The sequence below is a fragment of the Ranitomeya imitator genome, chromosome 7, assembly GCF_032444005.1.
Source record: "Ranitomeya imitator isolate aRanImi1 chromosome 7, aRanImi1.pri, whole genome shotgun sequence".
NCBI lineage: Eukaryota > Metazoa > Chordata > Amphibia > Anura > Dendrobatidae > Ranitomeya > Ranitomeya imitator.
This window is the reverse complement of record NC_091288.1, coordinates 42,243,528-42,270,038: the sequence shown is the minus strand read 5'-3', so window position 1 is coordinate 42,270,038 and position 26,511 is coordinate 42,243,528. Positions and strand designations below refer to the sequence as shown.

Here is a 26,511-nt window from a genome sequence, read left to right as displayed (position 1 = left end):
TATTGTGACATGTACAATCGTAATTACACTTATAATATTTAGAAAGTTATTGGGTTCAAACAAAACACAAACAACTGACATTAATTTAAAGGAAAAATTTCAGTAGGATCAACCCTTCTAAGCAGACTGAATAAAATGATACCTCGATGAATAAGACCTCAGATCGCAGTTAAGAGAAAACAACATTTTTCTTATATGTAAATGAGCTGTTAAGATCTATGGGAGGGACAAAGATCTCCACGAGAAACGGCTTCTTTTAAATAAAAGGCGGCGTTACCAATGTGAGACATGTAATGACTGACACTCTGCTCTCCTGATCTTCATGTCGCACACTGATAACACCCTTTTCATCGATAAGCAGCTCTGGAGGCAGATTCTCATGGAGATCAGTGTCACTTCTTAAAGATCTTGGCAACAGCTTACGATAAGCCAAACCAGAAACTACATTTGTTAACACTTCGTTCAGGGTGTTTGCCCCTCATCAGTGCAAATCATGAGTATACGTTGACTGGGTGAGAGGCATCTGACAGGTGCCGTAAGGCATAAAAAGCAGCAAGATGGTGTAAGAACACTTGTAGGCCAGGCAATGCTCTTATGCCAAGGTCCGTTAAAAGGGTAGATATTGATTTTTAGGACTATAAAGGGGCTATTTGTATAAAGAAATTCCTGAGGAAGCATTGCATGGCTTATAAGTCTCCCTAAGCCATCCATCTTCTATCCAGAAGGAAACACTTTACCCTTGAGGCTATGTTCACACTTTGCGGATTTTGCTGCGGATCCGCAGCGGATTTCCCATGAGTTTACAGTGCAATGTAAACCTATGGGAAACAAAAAACGCTGTGCACATGCTGCGGAAAAAACCGCGCGGAAACGCAGTGGATTACATTCCGCAGCATGTCACTTCTTTTCTGCGGATTTTCACCTGCTCCAATAGGAAACTGCAGATGAAAATCCGCAGAACCGCAGTAAAAACCGCGATAAATCCGCAGTAAAAACCGCAACGGGTTTTCACTGCGGATTTTGGAATTTGCTGCGGAAAAATCCGCAGTGGAATCCGCAAAGTGTGAACATAGCCTGAGACCTCCTATACTGAAGCAGAATCTCTAACACAGATCATGATATAATTTTGCCCCCTATAACCTTACATATATGTGCGACCTGTTACAGGCAGTACTCTTACACAATACGTGTGGTAAAGCTATGCGACATACGGCATTTATGTATGTTGTAACCGCTATCAATTGATCAGGTGCCAGCACTCCTTGTATAAACTAAAGCAATGAATGTGATTTATGGCACATGGTGCATTACGCCAGGTCAGTAAGGAAACTACAATGCGCGGCTAATTACATAGCGATCTAACTTAGCAACTCAAACTGGGAGTTTTCCAATTTAAAACAATCCCATGGACATCGATTTGGCAAGAATAAACGCTGCAAAATCCAGACTAGAACAGCTGCCACTTACTTGGATAACAAAAGGGAAAATGTCATCAGAAAATAAACTAATTGTCCAAGTCAGGTTTTTATAACTAAATGTATTTTTGCTTTATTTTACATTGTGTTTTCAGTTTTCCATGTTATTCTAAAAAAAAAAAAAATATATATATATCTACATTTTTGTAAAAGAACCAGCGCCACTCTTGGTCGTGACTGGTATTGAGGCATAGTCCTAGTCACTTCATTTGGAATGGGATGAGAGTCAATCCTGCACGTGAGTCCAATAGAGCCCATTTGTTCCCCGCTCACAAGTACAAAATAAATTAACCAAACACAGCACCTATTTAATCAGTGGGCTCTACCTGGTATTGCAAATCGGTCTTATTCCAATAAATGAAGCCAAACCGCAACCTTTTTTTTTTTTGCAAAAAACTAAACTACCTGGCTGTGCAATATACTACGTGGCTCTGCTATATACTACGTGGCTGACCAATATAATACATACCTGTGGCCTGTGTTATATACTACGTGGCTGTGTTATATACTACGTAGCTCTGCTATATACTACGTACGCTGTGTTATATACTACGTCGATTGTGTTATATACTACGTCACTGTGCAATATAGTACGTAGCCTGTGCTATATACTACCTACATATTCTAGAATACCCGATACGTTAGAATCGGGTCACCATCTAGTAACTAAACATAAAAAAGTCTGTACCTGTCAAAGTGATGTTACACGGAATTCCAAATGGAAAGTCTCCGACTGTGCCGGTTTCACCTTTCCAATTGCACGTCTCCCCTATGACACATTCTTGTTGCATACACTGAAAAGACAAAATGAGGTATATGTACCCCTCCGTGAATGACAACACTGGAAACCAGAATACTATCATTTACACTACTGGATAAGCTGGTACAATACAAAAACAAACAAAAAAAAAAAAAAAAACGCATTCCATCTATGTATTGGTTCAGATTTTTCATCAATCCGGGTGTTAATCTTTGCATCTCAGCATTTTAACATTTTTTTTCCATGTAAAAAAAATTATTAAATAGTGATTTTTCAGAAATAAGTGAAAAATGGACGCATCTCAGAAACAGTAATGGCAGCTACAATAACTCCTAGCATATATGGAATGGTAGAATAGGAGAGTAATTAGCGTGTGCGGCAACTATATTATTCATAGGTATATGTAGATTATATTTCTTACCAGATATACTGCCAAACGCTGACCACAGAAAAATTAAATCAAATTGCACAGAGTGTAGAAAAAATAGCCAAACATTGACGTTTAGCATGGAATCAGTAGCGCACCGGCAGCTCGCTCACCTCCTTGAGAATTCTTTCAAAACTGTAGAGACGAACCAGACCAGGACTGTGCATTACAGTCAACACGCCATTACTGATCACTGCCGATGTCACATTAGCTCCAAACACCTGTTTAAGCCCAAAAAGAAAGAAGGTTTAAAAAAAAATAATCTATATATTGCTCCAGTGACCGAATCTTCGGGATTTCAGCTCTACAGGCCAATAAAATGCAAATCAAAGTGGAGAATTTCAGGTTTAATTAAAGGGGTGAACGAAAATATCCTGTGAAATGTTTAGGAAACGCAACAATTTTTCTACAAAGCCTCCTCATTTCAGGGGCTCCAAAGAAATTGGACCAATTAACTTTACCATAAAGTAAAATGCTCATTTTTAATAATTTGTAGAGAATCCTTTGCAGACAATGACGGCCTGAAGTTTGGGAGCCATGGACGTCACCGAACACTGGGTTTCCTCCTCTGTGATGCTTTGTCGGCCTTTACCGCAACTGACTTCAGTTGTTGCTTGTTTGTGGGTCTTTGTGCCTTATGTTTTGTCTTAAGCATGTGAAATGCCTTGCTGCACTTAGTTGAATCTGAGCACAAAGCATCGCCCTGTGCAATTCAGAATTCATCCGGCTGCTTCTGTCTTTAATCATATATCATCAATAAACACTAGTGACCCAGCGCCACTGGAAGCCATGCATGCCCGCGCCATCTCACTACCTCCGCCATGTGTTACAGAAAATTTAATATGCTTCAGATCATGAGTCGTTCCAAGCCTTCCCAATATTTTCTTATTCCTATAATTCTGGTACAGGTTGATCTTCGTTTTGCTTTTCCAGAACTGGATGGCTTCTTTTGATTTTTTTTGGGCAAAGTCTAATCTGTCCTCGTGGTGAACCCTCTGTATTTGCTCTCATGAAGTCTTCTCTTTATGGTAGACTTAGATATTGAAACACCGACTTCCTGGAGAGAGTTCTTCACTTGAGTGGATGTGTAAGGAGTTTTTTCTTCATCATGGAAAGGATTCTGTGATCATCCACCACTGTTGTCTTATGTGGACATCAAGGCCTTTTTGAGTTCCCCAACTCACCAGTGCTTTGTTTTTTTTGCAGCATGCACCTGTCGATTTGGCCACTTTTGAGATTTCTGCTCTCTGATGGATATCTATGGATATCTTTTTTTTTCCAGCCCAATGATGGTATGTTACTCTTCTATTGAGAGCTCTTCTGACTGCATGTTGTGGGTTCACAGCAACAATTTTCAAATGCAAATGCCATACCTGGAATCAGTTTCAGATGTTTTAACTGCCTAATTGGTGATGGATTAACAAGGGAATAGCCCATTAAAGAGCTTTTTAGATAATAGTTCAATTATTTATGGTTCATTTAAAAAAAAAAAAAAAAGTGGCAGCTACATATTATAGAGCTGTAATTCCTAAACCCTTACTCCAATTAGGATGTGAATACCCTCAAATTAAAACTAAGAGTCTGTACTTTAAGACCATATTGAATATATAACCGTCATGAATATGTTTTGGTAAGCCGTTAAAATGTCAAAGCTTGTGTCACTGTCCAAATATTTCTGGACCTAACTGTACACACATTTCTCTCTCTTGGTTCCAGAACAAACATCTGAACTATCCTGTATCTGAACGCTAAGATTACAAGAGGCAAGTAACCATGATTTACCAGATGGGTAATTCTGCTTTATGAAAACTTCTGAAGCTTTGGCAAAAAACAAACAACGGATATCTGCCCTTCATACTATTGCAAACTAGGCCAGAAATAAGAACATTGGGCCCGATTCATTATTTGTGTTTTGTTTGTTTTCTTTTTTGACTTGTGGTTTTTGCTGACTTTTTTTGTGGTAAAGTCATAAAATGTTTTTAAAAAAGTGACACACAATTCATGATTATTGTGCAAAATCCCAAATTGGCTTTTCTCACAACCTGATTTTCAACTTTTTAGCAGAAAAAAAAAAAAGTTGCACAATTTGCAAAATGCCAAAATAACTTCCATTTATAGAATCATTCCAGGAGGAAGGAGTCTGGAGCAGAGTTGCACTATATTTTGTGACTTTTTTTTTTTTTTTTTATAAACTTGCATTTCATGAATCTGTTTAGAATATCGGGAAACGCCACTATGAAAGAAAAAAAAAAAATATCAAAAAAATAAAATCACAAAAGACAATTTGGGGAAAAAAAGCGCACATCATTTGACAAATTTGTCGCAAATCAAACATTTCTAAACAAATAATCTGATCCACAGCATAAATTGAACAACGTACAGACGTGCGCCCTCTTGTGGCCATTTAATGATTCAGCATAGCACTACCACATAATGCTGGGGAAACATGGCGACGTGCTGCATGACAGACATCGCATCTCATCATTTTCGATGGCGTCGCATTGCAGTCGGTGACCCGGAGTTGCAAATGTTTTCGACTTTCACACTGGTCACAAGCTGCACTTCCCATAGACTTAGCTCCCGAGTGAACAAGATTTGGCAATTTCTCTTTTTATAGCACAATCTTAGCTGATCTTCATATCTTGATTGGCAACACTGAACTCAAATCAGCGGCTCTAAACCCCTCCACACTGACAATGCTGCAGCACTCACATAAGAGCCAGCGTTGTGAGCCGCCACTGACACCGCAGCTCGGTACTGTACTGCAGACAGGGACCTGGTAATGACACGGAGTGTGGCTGCAGTGTCCGCACATAGCTGATAATGGAGTTCGGGCAGCGCTCGTTAAGAGAAAAAAAATTGGTCAATATGCAAATTAAGGGGGTGTAAAGCTGCATTGACTCTTTGGTCACGCTAAAAGTACACCGAAGGCCATTCATTTACATGCATTTTTTTTTTATTGCAACTTAACTGAAATCTATGCAATAAGTATAACTTTTATGTACCTCCAAGTCTCCTACATATACAGGGCCTTAAAAATAGGAATTTTTGTGTACTCACCGTTAGATCCTTTTCTCCGAGCCACTAATTGGGGGACACAGGACTGTGGGTGTATGTTGCTGTCACTAGGAGGCTGACACTAAGTAAATACAAAAAAGGGTTAGCTCCTCCTCTGCAGTATACACCGCCCACTGGCTCCGGATAATACCAGTTCGTAGCAAAGCAGGAGGAGATTAACAAAAAAAAAAACCTCTTAACCATAGAAACAATATGTCAGAGACTAGAACATTTATTATAGGCAACAAGCCAAACAAGGGTGGGTGCTGTGTCCCCCAATGAGTGGCTCGGAGAAAAGGATTTTACGGTGAGTACACAAAAATCCCTATTTCTCCATCGCCACATTAGGGGACACAGGACCGTGGGATGTCCAAAAGCAGTCACTGGGTGGGGAATAACAACCCAACAGTGTAAACTTATGGCACCTGCTGACTACAGGTGCGCTACCGCTGCCTGCAGAATATGCCTACCCAGGCTTGCATCTGAAGATGCCTGAGTATGGACATTGTAATGCTTTGAAAAGGTGTGCAGGCTAGACCAGGTCGCAGCTTTGCAAACCTGCTCTACAGACGCTTGATTCCGAATGGCCCAGGAAGCACCCACCGACCGAGTGGAGTGTGCCCTGAGGCCCTCAGGGATAGGCTTGCCTCTGACGCGGTAAGCCTCCTGAATAGTCGACCGAATCCATCTGGCGATTGTCGACTTAGAAGCAGCCAGTCCCTTCCGGTGTCCCGCCGGGAGCACGAACAGAGCATCCGTCTGTCGAAAAGACGCCGTCCTGGACACATACTTCCTGAGGGCTCTGACAAGATCCAAGGAGTGAAGAGCCTTCTCCACGCGGTGCGTTGGAGCAGGGCAAAGAGACAGAAGGACGATGTCTGTTGTGAATTCTGTGGCTGAATTCACTCCTGTGGTCACAAGTGGTACTGCAGCTTCTGAGCTTCCTCCCTCAGGTGTTCTGGTAAGCTCGTTAACTGCTTCATTACTTAACTCCGCCTGATGCTGCTATCCTTGCTCCTTGTCAAATGTTTCAGTGTTGGATCTGAGCTTCTCCTGATTGTTCCTGTGACCTGCTGCTCTGTATAGCTAAGTGCCTTTTGCTTTTTTGTTGCTTTTTTTCTGTCCAGCTTGTCTTTTGTTTTGCTGGATGCTCTGAGACGCAAAGGGTGTACCGCCGTGCCGTTAGTTCGGCACGGTGGTTTTTTTTTTGCCCCCTTTGCGTGGTTTTGCTTAGGGGTTTTTGTAGACTGCAAAGTTCGCTTTACTGTCCTCGCTCTGTCCTAGAATATCGGGCCCCACTTTGCTGAATCTATTTCATCCCTACGTTTTGTCTTTTCATCTTACTCACAGTCATATGTGGGGGGCTGCCTTTTCCTTTGGGGAATTTCTCTGGGGCAAGTCAGGCCTATTTTTCTATCTTCAGGCTAGCTAGTTTCTTAGGCTGTGCCGAGTTGCCTAGGTAGTTGTTAGGCGCAATCCACAGCCGCTTTTAGTTGTGTTTAGGATAGGATCAGGTGTGCAGTCTACAGAGTTTCCACGTCTCAGAGCTCGTTCTTGTATTTTTGGGTATTTGTCAGATCACTGTATGCGCTCTGATCGCTAAGCACACGGTGTTTCTGGATTGCCTTCATAACACCTGTCATTAGCAAACATAACAGTACAAGGAGCGAAACTAATGATTCTCAATAGAGGGAAAGAAAAAGTTCTGACATCATTTTTTTTTTTTTTTTCTGCTCTGTGTTCATTTTTTTTTTCCCCTAGACATTTGGGTGATTCTGGACACAGGTGTGGACATGGATATTCAGGGTCTGTGCTCTTCAATGGATAATCTCGTTATAAATGTACAAAAAATTCAAGATACTATTGATCAGAAATCTATGTTAGAACCAAGAATTCCTATTCCTGATTTGTTTTTTGGAGATAGAACTAAGTTTCTAAGTTTCAAAAATAATTGTAAGCTATTTCTGGCCTTGAAACCTCATTCTTCTGGTAATCCTATTCAACAGGTTTTGATTATTATTTCTTTTTTGCGCGGCGACCCTCAAGACTGGGCATTTTCTCTTGCGCCAGGAGACCCTGCATTGAGTAGTGTCGATGCGTTTTTCCTGGCGCTCGGATTGCTGTACGATGAGCCTAATTCAGTGGATCAGGCTGAGAAAAATTTGCTGGCTTTGTGCCAGGGTCAGGATGATATAGAAGTATATTGTCAGAAATTTAGGAAATGGTCAGTACTCACTCAGTGGAATGAATCTGCGCTGGCAGCTTTGTTCAGAAAGGGTCTCTCTGAGGCTCTTAAGGATGTCATGGTGGGATTTCCTATGCCTGCTGGTTTGAATGAGTCTTTGTCTTTGGCCATTCAGATCGGTCGACGCTTGCTCGAGCGTAAATCTGTGCACCATTTGGCGGTACTGCCTGAGGTTAAACCTGAGCCTATGCAGTGCGATAGGACTATGACTAGAGTTGAACGGCAGGAATACAGACGTCTGAATGGTCTGTGTTTCTACTGTGGTGATTCCACTCATGCTATTTCTGATTGTCCTAAGCGCACTAAGCGGTCCGCTAGGTCTGCCGTCATTGGTACTGTACAGTCCAAATTCCTTCTGTCCATTACCTTGATATGCTCTTTGTCGTCGTTTTCTGTCATGGCGTTTGTGGATTCGGGCGCTGCCCTGAATCTGATGGATTTGGATTATGCTAAACGTTGTGGGTTTTTCTTGGAGCCTTTGCGGTGTCCTATTCCATTGAGAGGAATTGATGCTACACCTTTGGCCAAGAATAAACCTCAATACTGGGCCCAGCTGACCATGTGCATGGCTCCTGCACATCAGGAAGTTATTCGCTTTCTGGTGTTGCATAATCTGCATGATGTGGTCGTGTTGGGGTTGCCATGGCTACAAACCCATAATCCAGTATTGGATTGGAATTCCATGTCGGTATCCAGCTGGGGTTGTCAGGGGGTACATGGTGATGTTCCATTTTTGTCGATTTCGTCATCCACCCCTTCTGAGGTCCCAGAGTTCTTGTCTGATTATCAGGATGTATTTGAAGAGCCCAAGTCCGATGCTCTACCTCCGCATAGGGATTGTGATTGTGCTATCAATTTGATTCCTGGTAGTAAATTCCCTAAAGGTCGATTATTTAATTTATCCGTGCCCGAACACGCCGCTATGCGCAGTTATGTGAAGGAATCCCTGGAGAAGGGACATATTCGCCCATCGTCATCACCACTGGGAGCAGGGTTCTTCTTTGTAGCCAAGAAGGATGGTTCGCTGAGACCGTGTATTGATTACCGCCTTCTTAATAAGATCACTGTTAAATTTCAGTATCCCTTGCCATTGTTATCTGACTTGTTTGCTCGGATTAAGGGGGCTAGTTGGTTCACTAAGATAGATCTTCGTGGTGCGTATAATCTGGTGAGAATCAGGCAAGGAGATGAATGGAAAACTGCATTCAATACGCCCGAGGGTCATTTTGAGTATCTAGTGATGCCGTTCGGACTTGCCAATGCTCCATCTGTGTTTCAGTCTTTTATGCATGACATCTTCCGTGAGTATCTGGATAAATTCCTGATTGTTTACTTGGATGACATTTTGATCTTCTCAGATGATTAGGAGTCTCATGTGAAGCAGGTCAGAATGGTTTTTCAGGTCCTGCGTGCTAACTCTTTGTTTGTGAAGGGATCAAAGTGTCTCTTCGGTGTGCAGAAAGTTTCATTTTTGGGGTTCATCTTTACCCCTTCTACTATCGAGATGGATCCAGTTAAGGTCCAAGCCATCCAGGATTGGATTCAGCCGACATCTCTGAAAAGTCTGCAAAAGTTCCTGGGCTTTGCTAATTTTTATCGTCGCTTCATCTGTAATTTTTCTAGCATTGCCAAACCATTGACCGATTTGACCAAGAAGGGTGCTGATTTGGTTAATTGGTCTTCTGCTGCTGTGGAAGCTTTTCAGGAGTTGAAGCGTCGTTTTTGTTCTGCCCCTGTGTTGTGTCAGCCAGATGTTTCTCTTCCGTTCCAGGTCGAGGTTGATGCTTCTGAGATTGGAGCAGGGGCGGTTTTGTCACAGAGAGGTTCTGATTGCTCAGTGATGAAACCATGTGCTTTCTTTTCCAGGAAGTTTTCGCCCGCTGAGCGTAATTATGATGTGGGCAATCGAGAGTTGCTGGCCATGAAGTGGGCATTCGAGGAGTGGCGTCATTGGCTTGAAGGAGCTAAGCATCGCGTGGTGGTATTGACTGATCATAAGAACTTGACTTATCTCGAGTCTGCCAAGCGCTTGAATCCTAGACAGGCCCGTTGGTCGTTATTTTTTGCCCGCTTCGACTTTGTGATTTCGTACCTTCCGGGCTCTAAAAATGTGAAGGCGGATGCTCTGTCTAGGAGTTTTGTGCCCGACTCTCCGGGTTTATCTGAGCCAGCGGGTATCCTCAAGGAAGGAGTCATTGTGTCTGCCATCTCCCCTGATTTGCGGCGGGTGCTGCAAAAATTTCAGGCGAATAAACCTGATCGTTGTCCAGCAGAGAAACTGTTCGTCCCTGATAGGTGGACTAATAAACTTATCTCTGAACTTCATTGTTCGGTGTTGGCTGGTCATCCTGGAATCTTTGGTACCAGAGAGTTAGTGGCTAGATCCTTCTGGTGGCCATCTCTGTCACGGGATGTACGTACTTTTGTGCAGTCCTGTGGGATTTGTGCTAGGGCTAAGCCCTGCTGTTCTCGTGCCAGTGGCTTGCTTTTGCCCTTGCCGGTCCCAAAGAGGCCTTGGACACATATTTCGATGGATTTAATTTCTGACCTTCCCGTTTCTCAAAAGATGTCAGTCATTTGGGTGGTCTGTGATCGCTTTTCTAAAATGGTCCATCTGGTGCCCTTGGCTAAATTGCCTTCCTCCTCTGATTTGGTACCTTTGTTCTTTCAGCATGTGGTTCGGTTGCATGGCATTCCTGAGAATATTGTTTCTGACAGAGGTTCCCAGTTTGTTTCAAGGTTTTGGCGAGCCTTTTGTGGTAGGATGGGCATTGACCTATCCTTTTCCTCGGCTTTCCATCCTCAGACTAATGGCCAGACCGAACGAACCAATCAGACCTTGGAAACATATCTGAGATGTTTTGTTTCTGCAGACCAGGATGATTGGGTGTCCTTTTTGCCGTTGGCTGAGTTCGCCCTTAATAATCGGGCCAGCTCGGCTACCTTGGTTTCTCCATTTTTTTGCAAATCTGGGTTCCATCCTCGTTTCTCTTCAGGACAGGTTGAGTCTTCGGACTGTCCTGGTGTGGATTCTGTGGTGGATAGGTTGCAGCAGATCTGGACTCAGGTAGTGGACAATTTGATCTTGTCCCAGGAGAAAGCTCAACTTTTCGCTAATCGCAGACGCCGTGTGGGTCCCCGACTTCGTGTTGGGGATCTGGTTTGGTTATCTTCTCGTCATATTCCTATGAAGGTTTCCTCTCCTAAATTTAAACCTCGTTTTATTGGTCCGTATAGGATTTCTGAGGTTCTCAATCCTGTGTCTTTTCGTTTGACCCTCCCAGACTCCTTTTCCATACATAATGTATTCCATAGGTCGTTGTTGCGGAGATACGTGGCACCTATGGTTCCATCTGTTGAGCCTCCTGCCCCGGTTTTGGTGGAGGGGGAATTGGAGTATATTGTGGAGAAGATTTTGGATTCTCGTGTTTCTAGACGGAAACTCCAGTATCTGGTTAAATGGAAGGGTTATGCTCAGGAAGATAATTCCTGGGTTTTTGCCTCTGATGTTCATGCTTCCGATCTTGTTCGTGCCTTTCATGCGGCTCATCCTGGTCGGCCTGGGGGCTCTGGTGAGGGTTCGGTGACCCCTCCTCAAGGGGGGGGTACTGTTGTGAATTCTGTGGCTGAATTCACTCCTGTGGTCACAAGTGGTACTGCAGCTTCTGAGCTTCCTCCCTCAGGTGTTCTGGTAAGCTCGTTAACTGCTTCATTACTTAACTCCGCCTGATGCTGCTATCCTTGCTCCTTGTCAATGTTTCAGTGTTGGATCTGAGCTTCTCCTGATTGTTCCTGTGACCTGCTGCTCTGTATAACTAAGTGCCTTTTGCTTTTTTGTTGCTTTTTTTCTGTCCAGCTTGTCTTTTGTTTTGCTGGAAGCTCTGAGACGCAAAGGGTGTACCGCCGTGCCGTTAGTTCGGCACGGTGGGGTTTTTTTGCCCCCTTTGCGTGGTTTTGCTTTAGGGTTTTTTGTAGACTGCAAAGTTCGCTTTACTATCCTCGCTCTGTCCTAGAATATCGGGCCCCACTTTGCTGAATCTATTTCATCCCTACGTTTTGTCTTTTCATCTTACTCACAGTCATTATATGTGGGGGGCTGCCTTTTCCTTTGGGGAATTTCTCTGGGGCAAGTCAGGCCTATTTTTCTATCTTCAGGCTAGCTAGTTTCTTAGGCTGTGCCGAGTTGCCTAGGTAGTTGTTAGGCGCAATCCACAGCCGCTTTTAGTTGTGTTTAGGATAGGATCAGGTGTGCAGTCTACAGAGTTTCCACGTCTCAGAGCTCGTTCTTGTATTTTTGGGTATTTGTCAGATCACTGTGTGCGCTCTGATCGCTAAGCACACTGTGTTTCTGGATTGCCTTCATAACACCTGTCATTAGCAAACATAACAGATGTCCTCATTGAGGTGGAAGGAAGACACCACCTTCGGGAGGAAAGTAGGGGACGGTCGGAGAACTACCTTGTCCCAGTGGAACGTAAGGAACGGCGTCCTACAGGAAAGAGCCGCCAACTCCGAGACTCGTCTGATCGAGGTAATAGCGACGAGAAAAGCCACTTTTCATGAAAGGAGATGCAGAGAGATGTCCTGCAACGGCTCGATGGGAGATTCCTGTATGACACCTAGGACCAGATTAAGGTCCCAAGCCTCTAGCGGAGCCTTGTAGGGAGGCACCACGTGAGAGACTCCCTAAAAACGTACTGACCCGAGGTTTGGAAGCGATTTTGCGTTGAAAAAGGACTGACAAGGCCGAGACCTGCCCTTTAAGGGAACTCGGCGAAAGCCCTAAGTCCAGACCGGATTGGAGGAAATCCAGGATGGTAGGGATGTTGAAGACCATCAGAGGGCAACCTCTGCTTCTGCACCAATCAAAGAAGATCTTCCAGGTCCGATGGTAGATGTGTGAGGACACCGGCTTTTGGGCACTGATCAAGGTGGAAACTACCTCGCGGGAAAAACCCCTTGAGTCAGAACCCAGGATTCAACGGCCAAGCCGTCAAACACAGGGCCCCTGAGTTCTGGTGGTAGATCGGGCCCTGAGAAAGTAGATCTGGGCGATCTGGTAGGCGCCAAGGAACGTATGCGATGAGGTGGACCAGCTCTGCTTACCATGCCTGGCGAGGCCAATCCGGGGCGATGAGAATTACCTGGACAACCTCTGCCCTGATCTTCCTGATGACTCTGGGGAGCAGGGGCAGGGGGTGAAAGAGGTAAAGGAGGTGAAAAAGACTCCAGGGAAGGACTAGCGCGTCCGCTCCATTTGCTCTGGGATCCCGGGATCGGGCCACAAACTGAGGTACCTTGGCACTGAACCAGGAAGCCATCAGGTCTACGTCCATAGTACCCCAACGAAGACACCTTAAGGGGAGGGGGGGAAAAAAAAAAAAAAAAATAAAAAAAAAAATCGATTTTGTAACCGGAGGACACCAGTTCTCTGACCCACTCATCGTGAACGAAGGTGAGCCAGGCATGACGGAACAAGAGAAGGCGTCCGCCAACTTTGCTGGTGTCGTCCGGACGGAGTTGCGAGTCATTTGGAAGAAGATGATTGGGGTCTGGATCCCCTGGACCTAGATTGTGTGGAGCGGCCCCTCCAGGAATGGTTGGGCCTGTATGAAGCCTGAGGGCTCTTGTCTCTGGCGGCACGGTGCCCCGAACCAGGGGAACTGGCCGATGAATGCCATGAGTAGGTTCCATGAAAGGGACGAAACCGGGCCTGTGGCTGTCGTCGGGACGTTAGTCTGAATCTCTGTGGGGAAGGGAAGTACTTTTACCTCCCGTAGCGTCGGAAATCAGTTTGTCCAGTTTTTCACCAAAAAGACTGCCACTGAGATATGGCAGAGATGTGAGCGACTTTTTAGATACGGAGTCCGCTCGCCAGTTCCTCAGGCATAGCGCTCTCCTAATCGCCACAGCGTTAGCAGCCGTAAGTGCAGAGCAGTTAGCCGCGTCCATGGAAGCATTAACTAAGTAATCGCCAGCCAAGGAGATTTGATTTGCAAGCTCCGCTATGTCAGGAGAAAGGTCGCTGTTCTGTAAGGTCTTATGCAGAGAGTCTGCCCAAAAGGCCACGACTTTGGCTACCCAGGTAGCAGCGAAGGAGGGGAAGAGTGCCGAGCTTGAAGCCTCAAAGACTGAACGGGCGAGGCTGTCAACTAGGCGGTCCGTGGGTGTTATGAAATGCAATTCAGTACCACAATGGACAAAGGGGTCAGTGCACATACAGTGACCTGGCAATAACCCAAAAAATAAGAACGAGCTCTGAGACGTGGGAACTCTGTTGACCGCAATCCCTAATCCTCTACAACACAACTAGAGGCAGCCGTGGATTGCGCCTAACGCTGCCTATGCAACTCGGCACGGCCTGAGAAACTAGCTAGCCTGAAGATAGAAAATAAGCCTACCTTGCCTCAGAGAAATACCCCAAAGGAAAAGGCAGCCCCCACATATAATGACTGTGAGTTAAGATGAAAAGACAAACGTAGAGATGAAATAGATTTAGCAAAGTGAGGCCCAGCTTTCTGAACAGAGCGAGGATAGAAAAGGCAACTTTGCGGTCAACACAAAACCCTACAAAAACCACGCAAAGGGGGCAAAAAGACCCTCCGTACCGAACTAACAGCACGGAGGTACACCCTCTGCGTCCCAGAGCTTCCAGCAAGCAGAAAAAACAAATTGACAAGCTGGACAGGAAAAAAAACGCAAACAAATAGCAAAGAGGAACTTAGCTATGCAGAGCAGCAGGCCACAGGAACGATCCAGGAGGAAACAGGTCCAATACTAGAACATTGACTGGAAGCCAGGATCAAAGCACTAGGTGGAGTTAAATAGGGTAGCACCTAACGACTTCCCCATATCACCTGAGGAAGGAAACTCAGAAGCCGCAGTACCACTTTCCTCCACCAACGGAAGCTCACAGAGAGAATCAGCCGAAGTACCACTTGTGACCACAAGAGGGAGCTCTGCCACAGAATTCACAACACGTGGGATCTTTGATAGAAGATCCGTCCGGCACAGATAGGATACTTTTAGAGGACAAACGTGAGACAGGAGGATCCACAGGAGGGGATTCTGTCCATTGTTTTCGGAGATCAGGAGAAAAGGGATATTTGGACTGAAGAGATCTCTGGCCCTGAAAACATTTGTCTGGACGCTCCCTATGTCGCTGGACTATGGCTTGGAACTCCGGGTGATTGGCAAACACCCTGTGAGTACATTTAGTCCTTTTGAAGGACACTGAATTATCTGTACTGGAAGTCGCCGGTTCCTCGTCGACCTGAAGGGACTAGTTGACGGCCTCAATGATACTATCTATAGTGCTCGGATAACCTGGCGACTCCAGATCTAGAGGCACATCGGACTCAGGATCAGAGTCCTGGTCGGAAGAGGTGCCTGGGGAGCGAGAGCGGGAAGCGGAGCTACCAGACGCCGAGGCATCAGAGGGCCTGGGGGACGAGCTACGGATGCGCTTCCTAGATGGCCGCTTGTGCTTAGAATGAGAGCGGCCTCTGCAGGCTGAAGATTCCGCAGCCGTAGGGGGATGCTCCTAAATAGGCGGATCAGTGGTCCTGCTCCTGGTTGGATCCTGGAGGGACTCAATAGCCTTAGTCAAAAAAGCCATAGACTGCGAAAGTGACAAAGCCCACTCAGGGGGACTGGTCACCGCGGGCTCGTTTGCGGCGGGGGGCTCCTGAGCGCTTTTAGGGTCACAAGCATTACAGAGCGGGGCAGTATGCCCGCTTGGTAGCGCAGCCTGACAGGAGGTGCAAGAAGTAAAGAACACTATGCCTTTTTGCAGACTTTTTGTGTTTAGGCAGAGACATGTTGTCTGCTAATCTCCATGCAGGCTGTGCAGCCAGTAAAAACGGAGCACTGTGCAGCCACTAAAGCGGAGCACTGTGCAGCTATTAAAAACGGAGCACTTTGCAGAGCGGAGCCTGCAGAAGGATGGGAGCAGTCAGCGCGCAGCGCACATAACCAGGTCCTGTGTCCAGATGCCACACTGGTGAGGACAAGTGGCGTTGAGGTCCCCCTGTTATGGCAAGATAGCCGCCAAGAGCTTGGAGGGCGCTTCTCGCAGTGTGTGAGAAGCGCTGAAGAGGTGGGCGGGGCCTCACGCGTGACGCGCGCTGTGGGCGGACCGCGGCCTAGCAGAGTCAGAAGCCGGGGACTAAATTAGCAGTGCCCGGCCGCAAGATGCAACCGAGCCCACGGTGCACTCGGGAACCCCCCTTACCCCAGAAGACTCACCGCTTGAGATCCTCTTCAGGCGAGGTATGAGGGGCGATGCAGTCCACCTCGATCCAGCGCCCTCTTGATGAGGAGCTGGAGAGGGACTGGGAAGCTCCTTGCAGCACCGCTATTCTTTTAGTGGTGGAGCAGAGGGAGGGCGGCCGGACAATACTCTGGGAAGATGGCCTCTGTGTATCCTAAGGGTTTGCTCCCCTAGGATTTCACAGGGCATGTTCACGGCCGAGCATCCCACGTCACAGGAAAGGGTATGGGGAGTAAACTCGCCGTGCTCACCTGTTGGTGTTTCGCGGGATCTCAGATCCCTTAAAAGGGTCCGTCGCCCCCTTCATTCTCTTGCACAAATTGAGAAAAAAATTAAAAATAAAATAAAATAAAAACGTCTGGAAAGAAACAGATGCAGTGTGCCTCCTACGGACACTAAGCAAGAACTGGTATTATCCGAAGCGAGTCGGCAGTGTATACTGCAGAGGAGGAGCTAACCCTTTTTTGTATTTACAGCAGCATACACCCACGGTCCTGTGTCCCACAATGTGGCGATGGAGAAAAGCACCATACCCCATTTTTCCCTTTACACAACCAATCTTAAATCTATTTTATTGGGATTTTGTGTGAAATACCAACACAAAAGTAGTAAGAATTTGTGATGTGTAAAAGAAATGATACATGGATTTCTAATAATTTAAAAGTTGCGACTTGCATTTGTATTCACCCCCTGTAGTCTGACACCCCTAAATAAAATCAGGAGTGACAATTGCCTCCAGAAGAGTCCACCTGTGTGTAATTTATTCTCAGTATAAAAGGTTTTCTTGAGAAGATGAGGGATCAAACAGTATCATGAAAATCAAGGAACACCCCAGACAGGTCAGGGATAAAGTTGTGAAGAAGAGTAAAGCAGGGTTAGGTTATAAAAAAAAAAAATAGCCCAAGCTAAGAACATCACTCAGAGTACTGTTCAATCCAGCATCCAAAAATGGAAGGAGTATGGCACAGCCACAAACCTACCATGACATGGCCGTCCACCTAAACTGACATTCCAAGCAAAGAGAGCACTAAACAGAGAAGCAGCAGAGGAGGAGCTGCAAAGATCCACAACTCAGGGGAGAGAATCTGTCCACTGGAAAACTATTAGTTCCCTGCTCCAGAAATGTGGCATTTATGGAAGAGTGTCATGAAGAAGAAAGACATTTTTGAAAGTAAGAAATAAGAAGACCAGTTTGCAGTTGGCAAAAAGCCGTGATGGCTGCCCAGCTGGCATGTAGAAGGTGGTGTTCTGGTCAGATGAGACCAAAGGAGAACTTTTTGGTCTAAATGTAAATCACTATATGTGGTGGAAAACTATCACTGCATATCAGCCTGAAAACAACATCCCCACCGTCAAACATGGTGGTGGCAGCATCATGCTGTGGGGAGGCTTTTCTTCAGCAAGAACAGGGAAGCTGGTCAGAGGTGATGCAAAGATGGATGCAGCTAAATACAGGGCAGTCCTGGAGGAAAATGAGTTAGAGGCGGCAAAAGAGGTTCACCATCCAGCAGGACAACAACCCTTAACATACTGTCAGAGCTACAATGTACGGTTTAGATTAAAGCACATTCATTTGTGTGAATGGCCCAGTCACAGTCCAGACCTTAATCTCATAGAGAATCTGTGGTAAGACTTGAAAATTGCTGTCCACAGACACCTCCATCCAATCTCATCAAACTAAATAACTAAATCTAGTTTGGAAGGAAGAATGGGCAAAAATGTGACCTCTAGATGTGGAAAGCTGATCGAGACAGATCCCAAAAGACTTGCAGCAGTAATTACGCAAAAGGTGGTCCTACAAAGTATTGACTCAGAGGGGCAGAATATAAATGCACGTCACAATTTTTTTTTTTTTACAGAATTAGAAAACCATGTATCATTTCCCTTACACTTCACAAATACTGGCTATTCTATGTTGGTAAATCACAACAAATCCCAATAAAATACATTAAAGTTTGTGTCACGTGAAAAACAAAAATAACAGGGTATGAATATTTTTGTAGAACCCCTTTGTGTCACTCAGATACGGGCAGCCATAACGCTCATCAGCAAACACAATGGTCAGCTATACCATTTCTCATATTATTTTTCAGGAACTATGATGAAAACAAGAAACTAAAGTACCAAAAATAATCTTATAATATGCAAGAAGTTAGCGTATCCCACAAGCGTGCAAAATGCAAACCCTTGCCAGCGACTGGTTTCCGTTACGCAGCCACTTACTGCCTTCTTCCCAATGTAGCAACGTGCACTTATGGATCAGTCATACAATTGTGCAGCCAACAGCTACTGTAGGAAAGTGATAAAATATTGTATTTAGAGCCAATCTTACATTTTTACTAATTTCCAAAACTCCGACCAGTGAGAGCGGGAATACGTTGAATACCGCCATGTGACATACCACATTACTCTGGAAGAAAAAAAAAGTAATTTCAGAAAACAATATACCGTATTTCCGTTTTAATATAGATTGGGGTCTACAGCTCCTAAGCATCTTCATGGCAATGGTAAAAATTGTTAAACAGACACTAACGAAAATTTGCAATATTCTTTTGCAGCCAGTAAGTGATCCCACATACTTATTTAATTTTTTTCTGTCTTAGGTTTTGTCTCTTTAACCCCTTAGTGACCGAGCCAAATTTTTGAAATTTGACCAGTGACCAGTGTCACTTTATGTGGTAATAACTCTGCAACGCTTCAACAAATCCCAGTGATTTTGAGATTGTTTTTTCGTGACACATTATACTTTATGATAATGGTAAATTTTGTTCAACATTTTTTGTGTTTATTTATAAAAAATATCAAAAATTTGAGAAAAATGTTAAAAAATTAGCAATTTTCTAAATTTGAATGATTATCCCTTTAATCCAGATAGTCATACAACAGCAAACCATTAATAAATAACATTTCCCACATGTCTGCTTTACATCAGCACCATTTGTAAAATGTTATTTTATTTTGTTAGCATTTTAGGAGGTTTAAAAATGTAGCAGCAATTTTTCATTTTTTCAAAGAAATTTACAAAATTTATTTTTTTAGGGACTTATCCATGTTTGAAGTGACTTTAGGGGTCCCATATATTGGGAAACCCACAAACATGATACCATTTTAAAAACAGCACCCCCTGACATATTGAAAACTGCTGTCAGGTAGTTTATTAACCCTTCAGGTGCTTTACAGGAATTAATGCAAAGTGGTATGACAGAAATGAAAATGTGTATTTTTACCACCTAAATGCCGCTAACTTCTAAACAGATTACTGCAGCCGTCAGACTCTAAGGCCACTATTTGGTCATGAATTGCCATGGCAAACATCAGGACCACAAAATCATGATCTGAGGGCACCAATTGTGACAAAGAAGAAGCCCCCACACTCTGTTAACCATTTATAATGATGTAGTCACTATTGACAGCAGCATCTAAGGGGTTAAACAGATTTAGATGGTGCAAATACTGATCGTGGCTGGTACAGCAAGTTGTCAGCTATAGTGGACAGCCGACAGATGCTGGATTGTCATCTGTATGGGGAGGCTATTCTCTTATATCTCAAGTCAGTTAAAAGACGTATTGGCGGTCATTAAGGGGTTAATGGACAGTGTGAACATGCTTCCATTTTGTATGCATACCAACTGGTACTCCAGTTCATTTTTTTCAGACAAATATTATTATGCCAGCTTATAATATAGTGAATCTCCTGCATTTATCGCTGTAACAAACTAGAAAAATGTGATAATGTGCATTAAAAGGGAAATGGTTTGTTTTTTCAATGTAATCTGAGAGCAGCAGGATGTAGGGGCCCAGACCCAATTTCCAGTATTGTTTCACTTACTGGGCTGGGTGTTACCATTTCAAACAAATCGGTATTTTATCAGAAGGAGATTATCACTAAAGGACTAGGTGTCACATGCCTCCTAGTCCAGCCCCACCCACCTCACTGATTAGAAGCTTTCTGTCAATGTACAGTGTGTGGGCCAATCAGTGGTGTGGGCGGGGTTATACAGGGCTTAGCATTCAGAGAACTGCTAGATCTGCAGCAGAGAAAACAGGGATTGTATCAAAAAAGACTGCAAGCAACCCAGTGAGCGACACATTTCTGGTATCATGGTATCTGTCCTTACAATACACTGCCGTCAGATTACATGGCAAAATCCTGGTGACAGATTCCCTTTAACACTTTTCATTTGCTTTCAGATGGGTTGCAAGACTCAACCAACATGACCCATACTGGTGTCCTATCAGAATAAAACATGCAGGAGAAAAGAGGGATGAGGCTGGCACCTACATTACATATCGTGACACTTTGCCCAGATTACAAGTACACAATAAAAACAAAAAAAAAATCCCACAATTTTGTTGCCAATCCTGTTCATACCTGCTGACTGGGGTAAACACAAGTCTTCTGAATAGACCTTACTACTAAAGTCTCTTGGATTTCATCCCATGAAACATACCTATTTTTAAACAAATCCAGAATAGAATATTGGTTACCTGAAAATTAAATAAATGTTTTCCAAGACATAAACACAATGAACAAACAGCTTCAAGCATGCCTGTGGTCAATGGTAACTTTTCCGGATATGCACAACAGACGCAGTTTTTTTTTTTGTTTTTTTTTTAAATATATACATCATCAAGTCACTGGCATTTCACTCACCTGAACTTTCTGTGTAATCCCAGGTAGACCTTCTGCAGAACTTCGCCGGTATCAGCGGCAATACGAAGCAGCCAATCGTGGCCAGTTACAGCGATGATAGAGGGGGTATAGTCTGATGCCCGAGCGAGAGGCTCTCCCTACAGAGGGACATTGATAGTCAGAAAATACAGAGCAGAATATCCACAAATAAGCTTCAGAACATAATAGAAGAATCCTGACTCCTGGGGACGAGCTCAACGTCTTACGCACTTATACGGCAAACACAGCACGAAACTAGCCTGCAACAAAACGGGGGCGCTGACACCGATAGCCAAGCACGTTAGGATTTCAATCCCCCTGATTATAGAAGGGGTCTTCACTCCAAATGTACACTTTATAAAGAATATTTACAGGGGCGAGGCTGAGAGGCGAATGCGGGCAGACGTGCTTCTTCTGAGCTCCCGCTGTACTCATCATGATCGGTCTATTTGGCACTGCAGAACTGACCGGCGCGATCCCCGCTGACAACTCTCCTCGACTTAGGAAAATGTTTCTCGGGAAGCGGCACTAAAAAGTCTTGACGGGAGGACAATGTGTAGCCGGACAGTATCCAAGATGGCAGCTGGAGGCAGAAGGACATGAGTGGGAAAGTGGCTGTGCGGCTGGAACAGTATGCCCACAAGCCACCTTCTTCAGGTCCCCTGAACCAGAGGTCAGAGGCTGAGGGGATCGTTTGCAAAAGGGTTGCGCTTTATGGCACTTGCTCAGAAGGAGGAGGAAGAGTCCTCTGTTATGGATTATTTCTTTCAAAGCCAAGGCATCGCTGACGAGGCACCCAAGAGAAATATGTGCAACCCTGGAGAAATTTCCTAAAGGAGCCCCGTTGTGAATGTGGAGTGAATAAATGAAACTCCACATTCTTTACACTGACGATATCCTGGACGCTATTTCTATAATTCAAGCGCAAAAAGCGGCAGATCACATGACGGCTGTGGAGGGCAGATTCAGTAAGAAGGAAGATGCAGGAACATCCAAAGTCATAAGCAAGCTGTCGCAGCATTACTAGCTAAGGCAGACAATTTGGAAAACCACCAGAGATGCAACTGTATCAGGCTTTTTAGAGTTCCTGAAAAGGAGGAAGGGGGAGACTCTGGTGGCATTTTTGAAAAATGGCTACTGGAAACCTTTGGTAAAGATGTCCTCACTCACTCCTCACACAGACCTCCTCAGGTCCCCACAAGACCAGGTTTGGTGAGCAGACCCCTCAGATCCCCAAGAGACCAGATCTCGTCAGCAGACCCCTACGAGACCAGACCTGGTGAGTAGACTCCCTCGGGTCCCCACGAGACCAGACCTGGTGAGTAGATTCCCTCGGGTCCCCACGAGACCAGATCTGGTGAGTAGACTCCCTCGGGTCCCCACGAGACCAGACCAGGTGAGTAGACTCCCTCGGGTCCCCACGAGACCAGATCTGGTGAGCAGACCCCCTCATGTCTCCTCGAGACCAGAAATGGTGAACAGGCCCCCTCAGGTTTCCTCGAGATCAGACCTGGTGAGCAGACCCTCTCAGGTTTCCTCGAGACCAGACCTGGTGGGGAGAACCCCTCATGTCTCGAGACCAGACCTGGTGAGCAGATCCCCTCAGGTCTCCTCGAGACAGGACCTGGTGAGCAGACCCCCGGCCTCAGGTCTCCTTGAGACAGGACCTGGTGAGCAGACTTCTTCAGGTCTCCACGAGACAGGACCTGGTGAGCAGATTTCTTCAGGTCTCCTCGAGACAGGACCTGGTGAGCAGACCCCCCTCGAGACAGGACCTAGTGAGCAGACCCCCTCAGGTCTCCTCGAGAAAGAACCTGGTGGGCAGACCCCCTCATGTCCGCACGAGATCAAACCTGGTGGGCAGACCCCCTCAGCCTATTCTGATCAAAATCTAGCACTGCTAAGATAAAAAAATCTGTTCTGGGTGTTCTGAGTGTTCTGGGATCCTTTAAGAAAGTGCCAGGGATATTTCCTTACATTTTTGCTCTAAGAAGATGGGTGTAAGTTAACTTTATCCATGGAGTGTATGCGGATGAGCAATTCTGGAGTATGGTAGAAAGGCTAACCTCGCAATAACAGCGGCACAGCTAACAAATTAATTTGCTACATAAAATAATATTTACCAATGCGCATTCACACAGGATTGCGTCTTCAATTTTCTCCGACTTTAAACACTTCGGCATTTCATACAACTTTTGCGGTACACATGAAAAACTAATGGAAACAAGATTAATTAATGCACTTTATGATTTCCCATTTATCAGAAGCGAATATGAACGTGTGCAACATCCCAAACCTAATTATCTCATCTCCATTTCTTGTGCTGGTTGTATTGCCATCTGTTGTTCCCTGTTATATGATCCCATTTAGAGACCCCCATACATATTAGACAAATGTTGGCATCGGTGGGCTCGGCCAACAGTCTGATGTGTAAGGTGGCCACCGACTCCTCAGAAAAACAGGATTTTTGGTTGCTTACCGTAAAATCTGTTTCTCGGAGCCTTCACTGGGGGACACAGCACCCATGGTTCCTGTGTCCGCCAATGAGGCGATAGAGAAATATTAAATATAAGCTGCATGTACCAAGAAAACCTGCGATACAGACAAGACTGCTGTCATTACCTGCTGTAACAACACAGAAAGTTATCAAAATAGATTCTTCCATTTACATAGTTGATGGAAGACTTTGATTGCTTGGTCCAAACTTTCTTAAATTTGGTCTTTTTCTGAAAAAAAAAAGTTAAGATTATAAAAAAAAAAAAACATTTAAAGCAGAAATTCGCTTTTTATTGTAATTATTTTTTAGGGCAGCTTTGGTAACAAAAAAACAATGCTGGCATTTCTAGTTATTTATGGCATTTACCGTACAGGATAATTTTTATATTTTAAACATTTACAGATGCAATAATCCCAAACATGATTTTTTGTATTTTTTTTATTTATGGGGTGGAAGGGGGATTAGAATTTTTATATTGTTTTTTTAATATTTGAAGAGGTTTTTTTATTTTATTTAGTTCCTTTATGGGACACAAACCTGCGATTGATCGCTTACACTATATACTGTAATTACACAATGTTGCAGTATATAGAGAAAATCCTGGTCTCACATGAAGCTCGACTCAGTCGCCACAAAACACTCGTTCATCAGATGCAATGATTTTTATATCGGATAAAAAAAAAAATCCTCGATATTGGCAGCACATTGTCCAGTGTAAACAGGTCAAGTGTTGCCGATAAATGTGAAACTATACAAGGTGGCAAAACAATGGTGTCAGCGATCGTTCTGTCCCCCTCATCACTTTACCAAATGAGTACAGATAGGTGATTATTTATCAAAATTGATCGGCCAATCCAAAGGCCATTAGAAACATTTTGTCACGTTCTGCCTTGGGAGGGAGAATGCGAGAGTGGGTGTTGGCAAGTGTTGAGAAGTTTTTTGAGAGTAGCATAATATAGGGCAAGAAAGCCTGATTTCAACGATGTATCACTTACCAGACTGCTTGGTGTTGTGTAGTTAGAATCTTTGTTTGTCCTATGTAGATGTAGCAGAGCCAAAACTTCAGTTCTGAGTATAGCCCCGCCCACACACTTGATTGTTAGTTTACTGCCAGTTTAGAGAAAGCTGCCAATCAGTGGTGGGGGCGAGGTTACACAGTTTAGGATGACTGCTGTGCACATGATACCAAGTCCGGCAGTGATCATCTCCTGCTGATAAATAGGGATTTTTGTGTACTCACCGTAAAATCCTTTTCTCAGAGCCACTCATTGGGGACACAGGACCGTGTGTGTGTGTGCTGCTGCCACTAGGAGGCGGACACTAAGCAAATACAAAAAAGGTTAGCTCCTCCTCTGCAGTATACACCGCCCACTGGCTCCGGATAATACCAGTTCGTAGCAAAGCAGTAGGAGATTAACAAGATTTAACCGTAGGAACAATATATCAGAGACTAAAAACACTCATCATAGGCAACAAGCCAAAACAGGGGTGGGTGCTGTGTCCCCCAATGAGTGGCTCGGAGAAAAGGATTTTACGGTGAGTACACAAAAATCCCTATTTCTTCATTGCCCCATTGGGGGACACAAAACTGTGGGACGTCCAAACGCAGTCCCTGGGCGGGAAATAACCCAACAGTGTAAACTTATGGCACCTGTCTACAGGTGTGCTACCGCTGCCTGCAGAATACGCCTACCCAGGCTTGCATCTGAAGATGCCTGAGTTCGGACATTGTAATGCTTTGAAAAGGTGTGCAGACTAGACCAGGTCACAGCTTTGCAAACCAGCTCTGCGGACGCTTGATTCCGAATGGCCCAGGAAGCACACACCGACCGAGTGGCGTGTGCCCTGAGACCCACAGGGATAGGTTTGCCTCTGATGCGGTAAGCCTCTTGAATAGTCGACCAAATCTATCTGGCGATTGTCAACTTAGAAGCAGCCAGTCCTTTCCGGTGTCCCGCTGGGAGCACGAACTGAGCATCCGTCTGTCGAAAAGGTGCCACATACTTCCTGAGAGGTCTGACAAGATCCAGGTAGTGAAGAGCCATCTCCATGTGGTGCATTGGAGCAGGACAAAACAACGGAAGTACGATATCCTCGTTGAGGTGGAAGGAAGACACCACCTTTGGAAGGAAAGTAGGAGATGGTCTGAGGACCACCTTGTCCCGGTGGAACGTAAGGAACAATGTCTGACAAGAAAGAGCAGCCAACTCCGAGACTCGTCTGATCGAGGTAATAGCGACGAATAAAGCCACCTTCCATGAAAGTAGAGGTAGAGAGATGTCCTGCAACGGCTCGAAGGGAGATTCCTGCAGGACACCTAGGACCAGATTAAGGTCCCAGTCCTCTAGAGGCACCTTGTAGGGAGGAACCATGTGAGAGACTCCCTGAAAGAACGTTCTGACCTTAGGTTTAAAAGCAATTTTCCGTTGAAAAAGGACTGACAAGGCCGAGACCTGCCCTTTAAGGGAACTCGGCGAAAGCCCCGAGTCCAGACCGGATTGGAGGAAATCCAGGATGGTAGGGATGTTGAAAACCATCAGAGGGCGACCTCTGCTTCTGCACCAATCAAAGAAGATCCTCTGGGCCGATGGTAGATGCGCGATGACACTGGCTTTCGGGCATTGATCGAGGTGGAAACTACCTCACGGGAAAAACCTGCTTGAGTCAGAACCCAGGATTCAACAGCCAAGCCGTCAAACACAGGGCCCTTGAGTTCTGGTGGTAGATCGGGCCCTTGAGTTCTGGTGGTAGATCGGGCCCTGAGAAAGTAGATCTGGACGATCTGGTAGGCGCCAAGGAACATATGCAATGAGGTGGACCAGCTCTGCATACCACGCCCGGCAAGGCCAATCCGGGGCAATGAGAATTACCGGGACACCCTCTGCCCTGATCTTCCGGATGACTCTGGGGAGCAGGGGTAGGGGGGTAAACGGGTAAGGAAGGCGAAACTGACTCCAAAGAAGGACTAGCGCGTCCTGTTATGGCTGGCAATCAGGCAACACAGCGTGCAGTAATCAGCGCACATACAGAGATCTGGCAATAACCAAAAACAATAGGACGAGCTCTGAGACGTGGAATCTCTGTAGACTGCAGTACCTGATCTATC

General features: G+C 45.0%; 1 protein-coding gene across 1 annotated transcript in view; it reads right to left on the bottom strand.

Annotated features, from left to right (window-relative positions):
* Nucleotides 1-26,511, bottom strand: part of DCAF17 (DDB1 and CUL4 associated factor 17) — a 52,821-nt gene that overhangs the window by 8,720 nt on the left and 17,590 nt on the right. The window contains exons 3-9 of the mRNA XM_069733130.1: nucleotides 23,531-23,634; nucleotides 23,032-23,122; nucleotides 20,891-21,027; nucleotides 20,609-20,687; nucleotides 18,569-18,646; nucleotides 2,776-2,883; nucleotides 2,164-2,269 (exon numbers count right to left, since the gene is read on the bottom strand). Coding sequence (XP_069589231.1) covers nucleotides 2,164-2,269; nucleotides 2,776-2,883; nucleotides 18,569-18,646; nucleotides 20,609-20,687; nucleotides 20,891-21,027; nucleotides 23,032-23,122; nucleotides 23,531-23,634 — 703 coding nt within the window. The remainder of the gene's footprint in view (nucleotides 1-2,163; nucleotides 2,270-2,775; nucleotides 2,884-18,568; nucleotides 18,647-20,608; nucleotides 20,688-20,890; nucleotides 21,028-23,031; nucleotides 23,123-23,530; nucleotides 23,635-26,511) is intronic.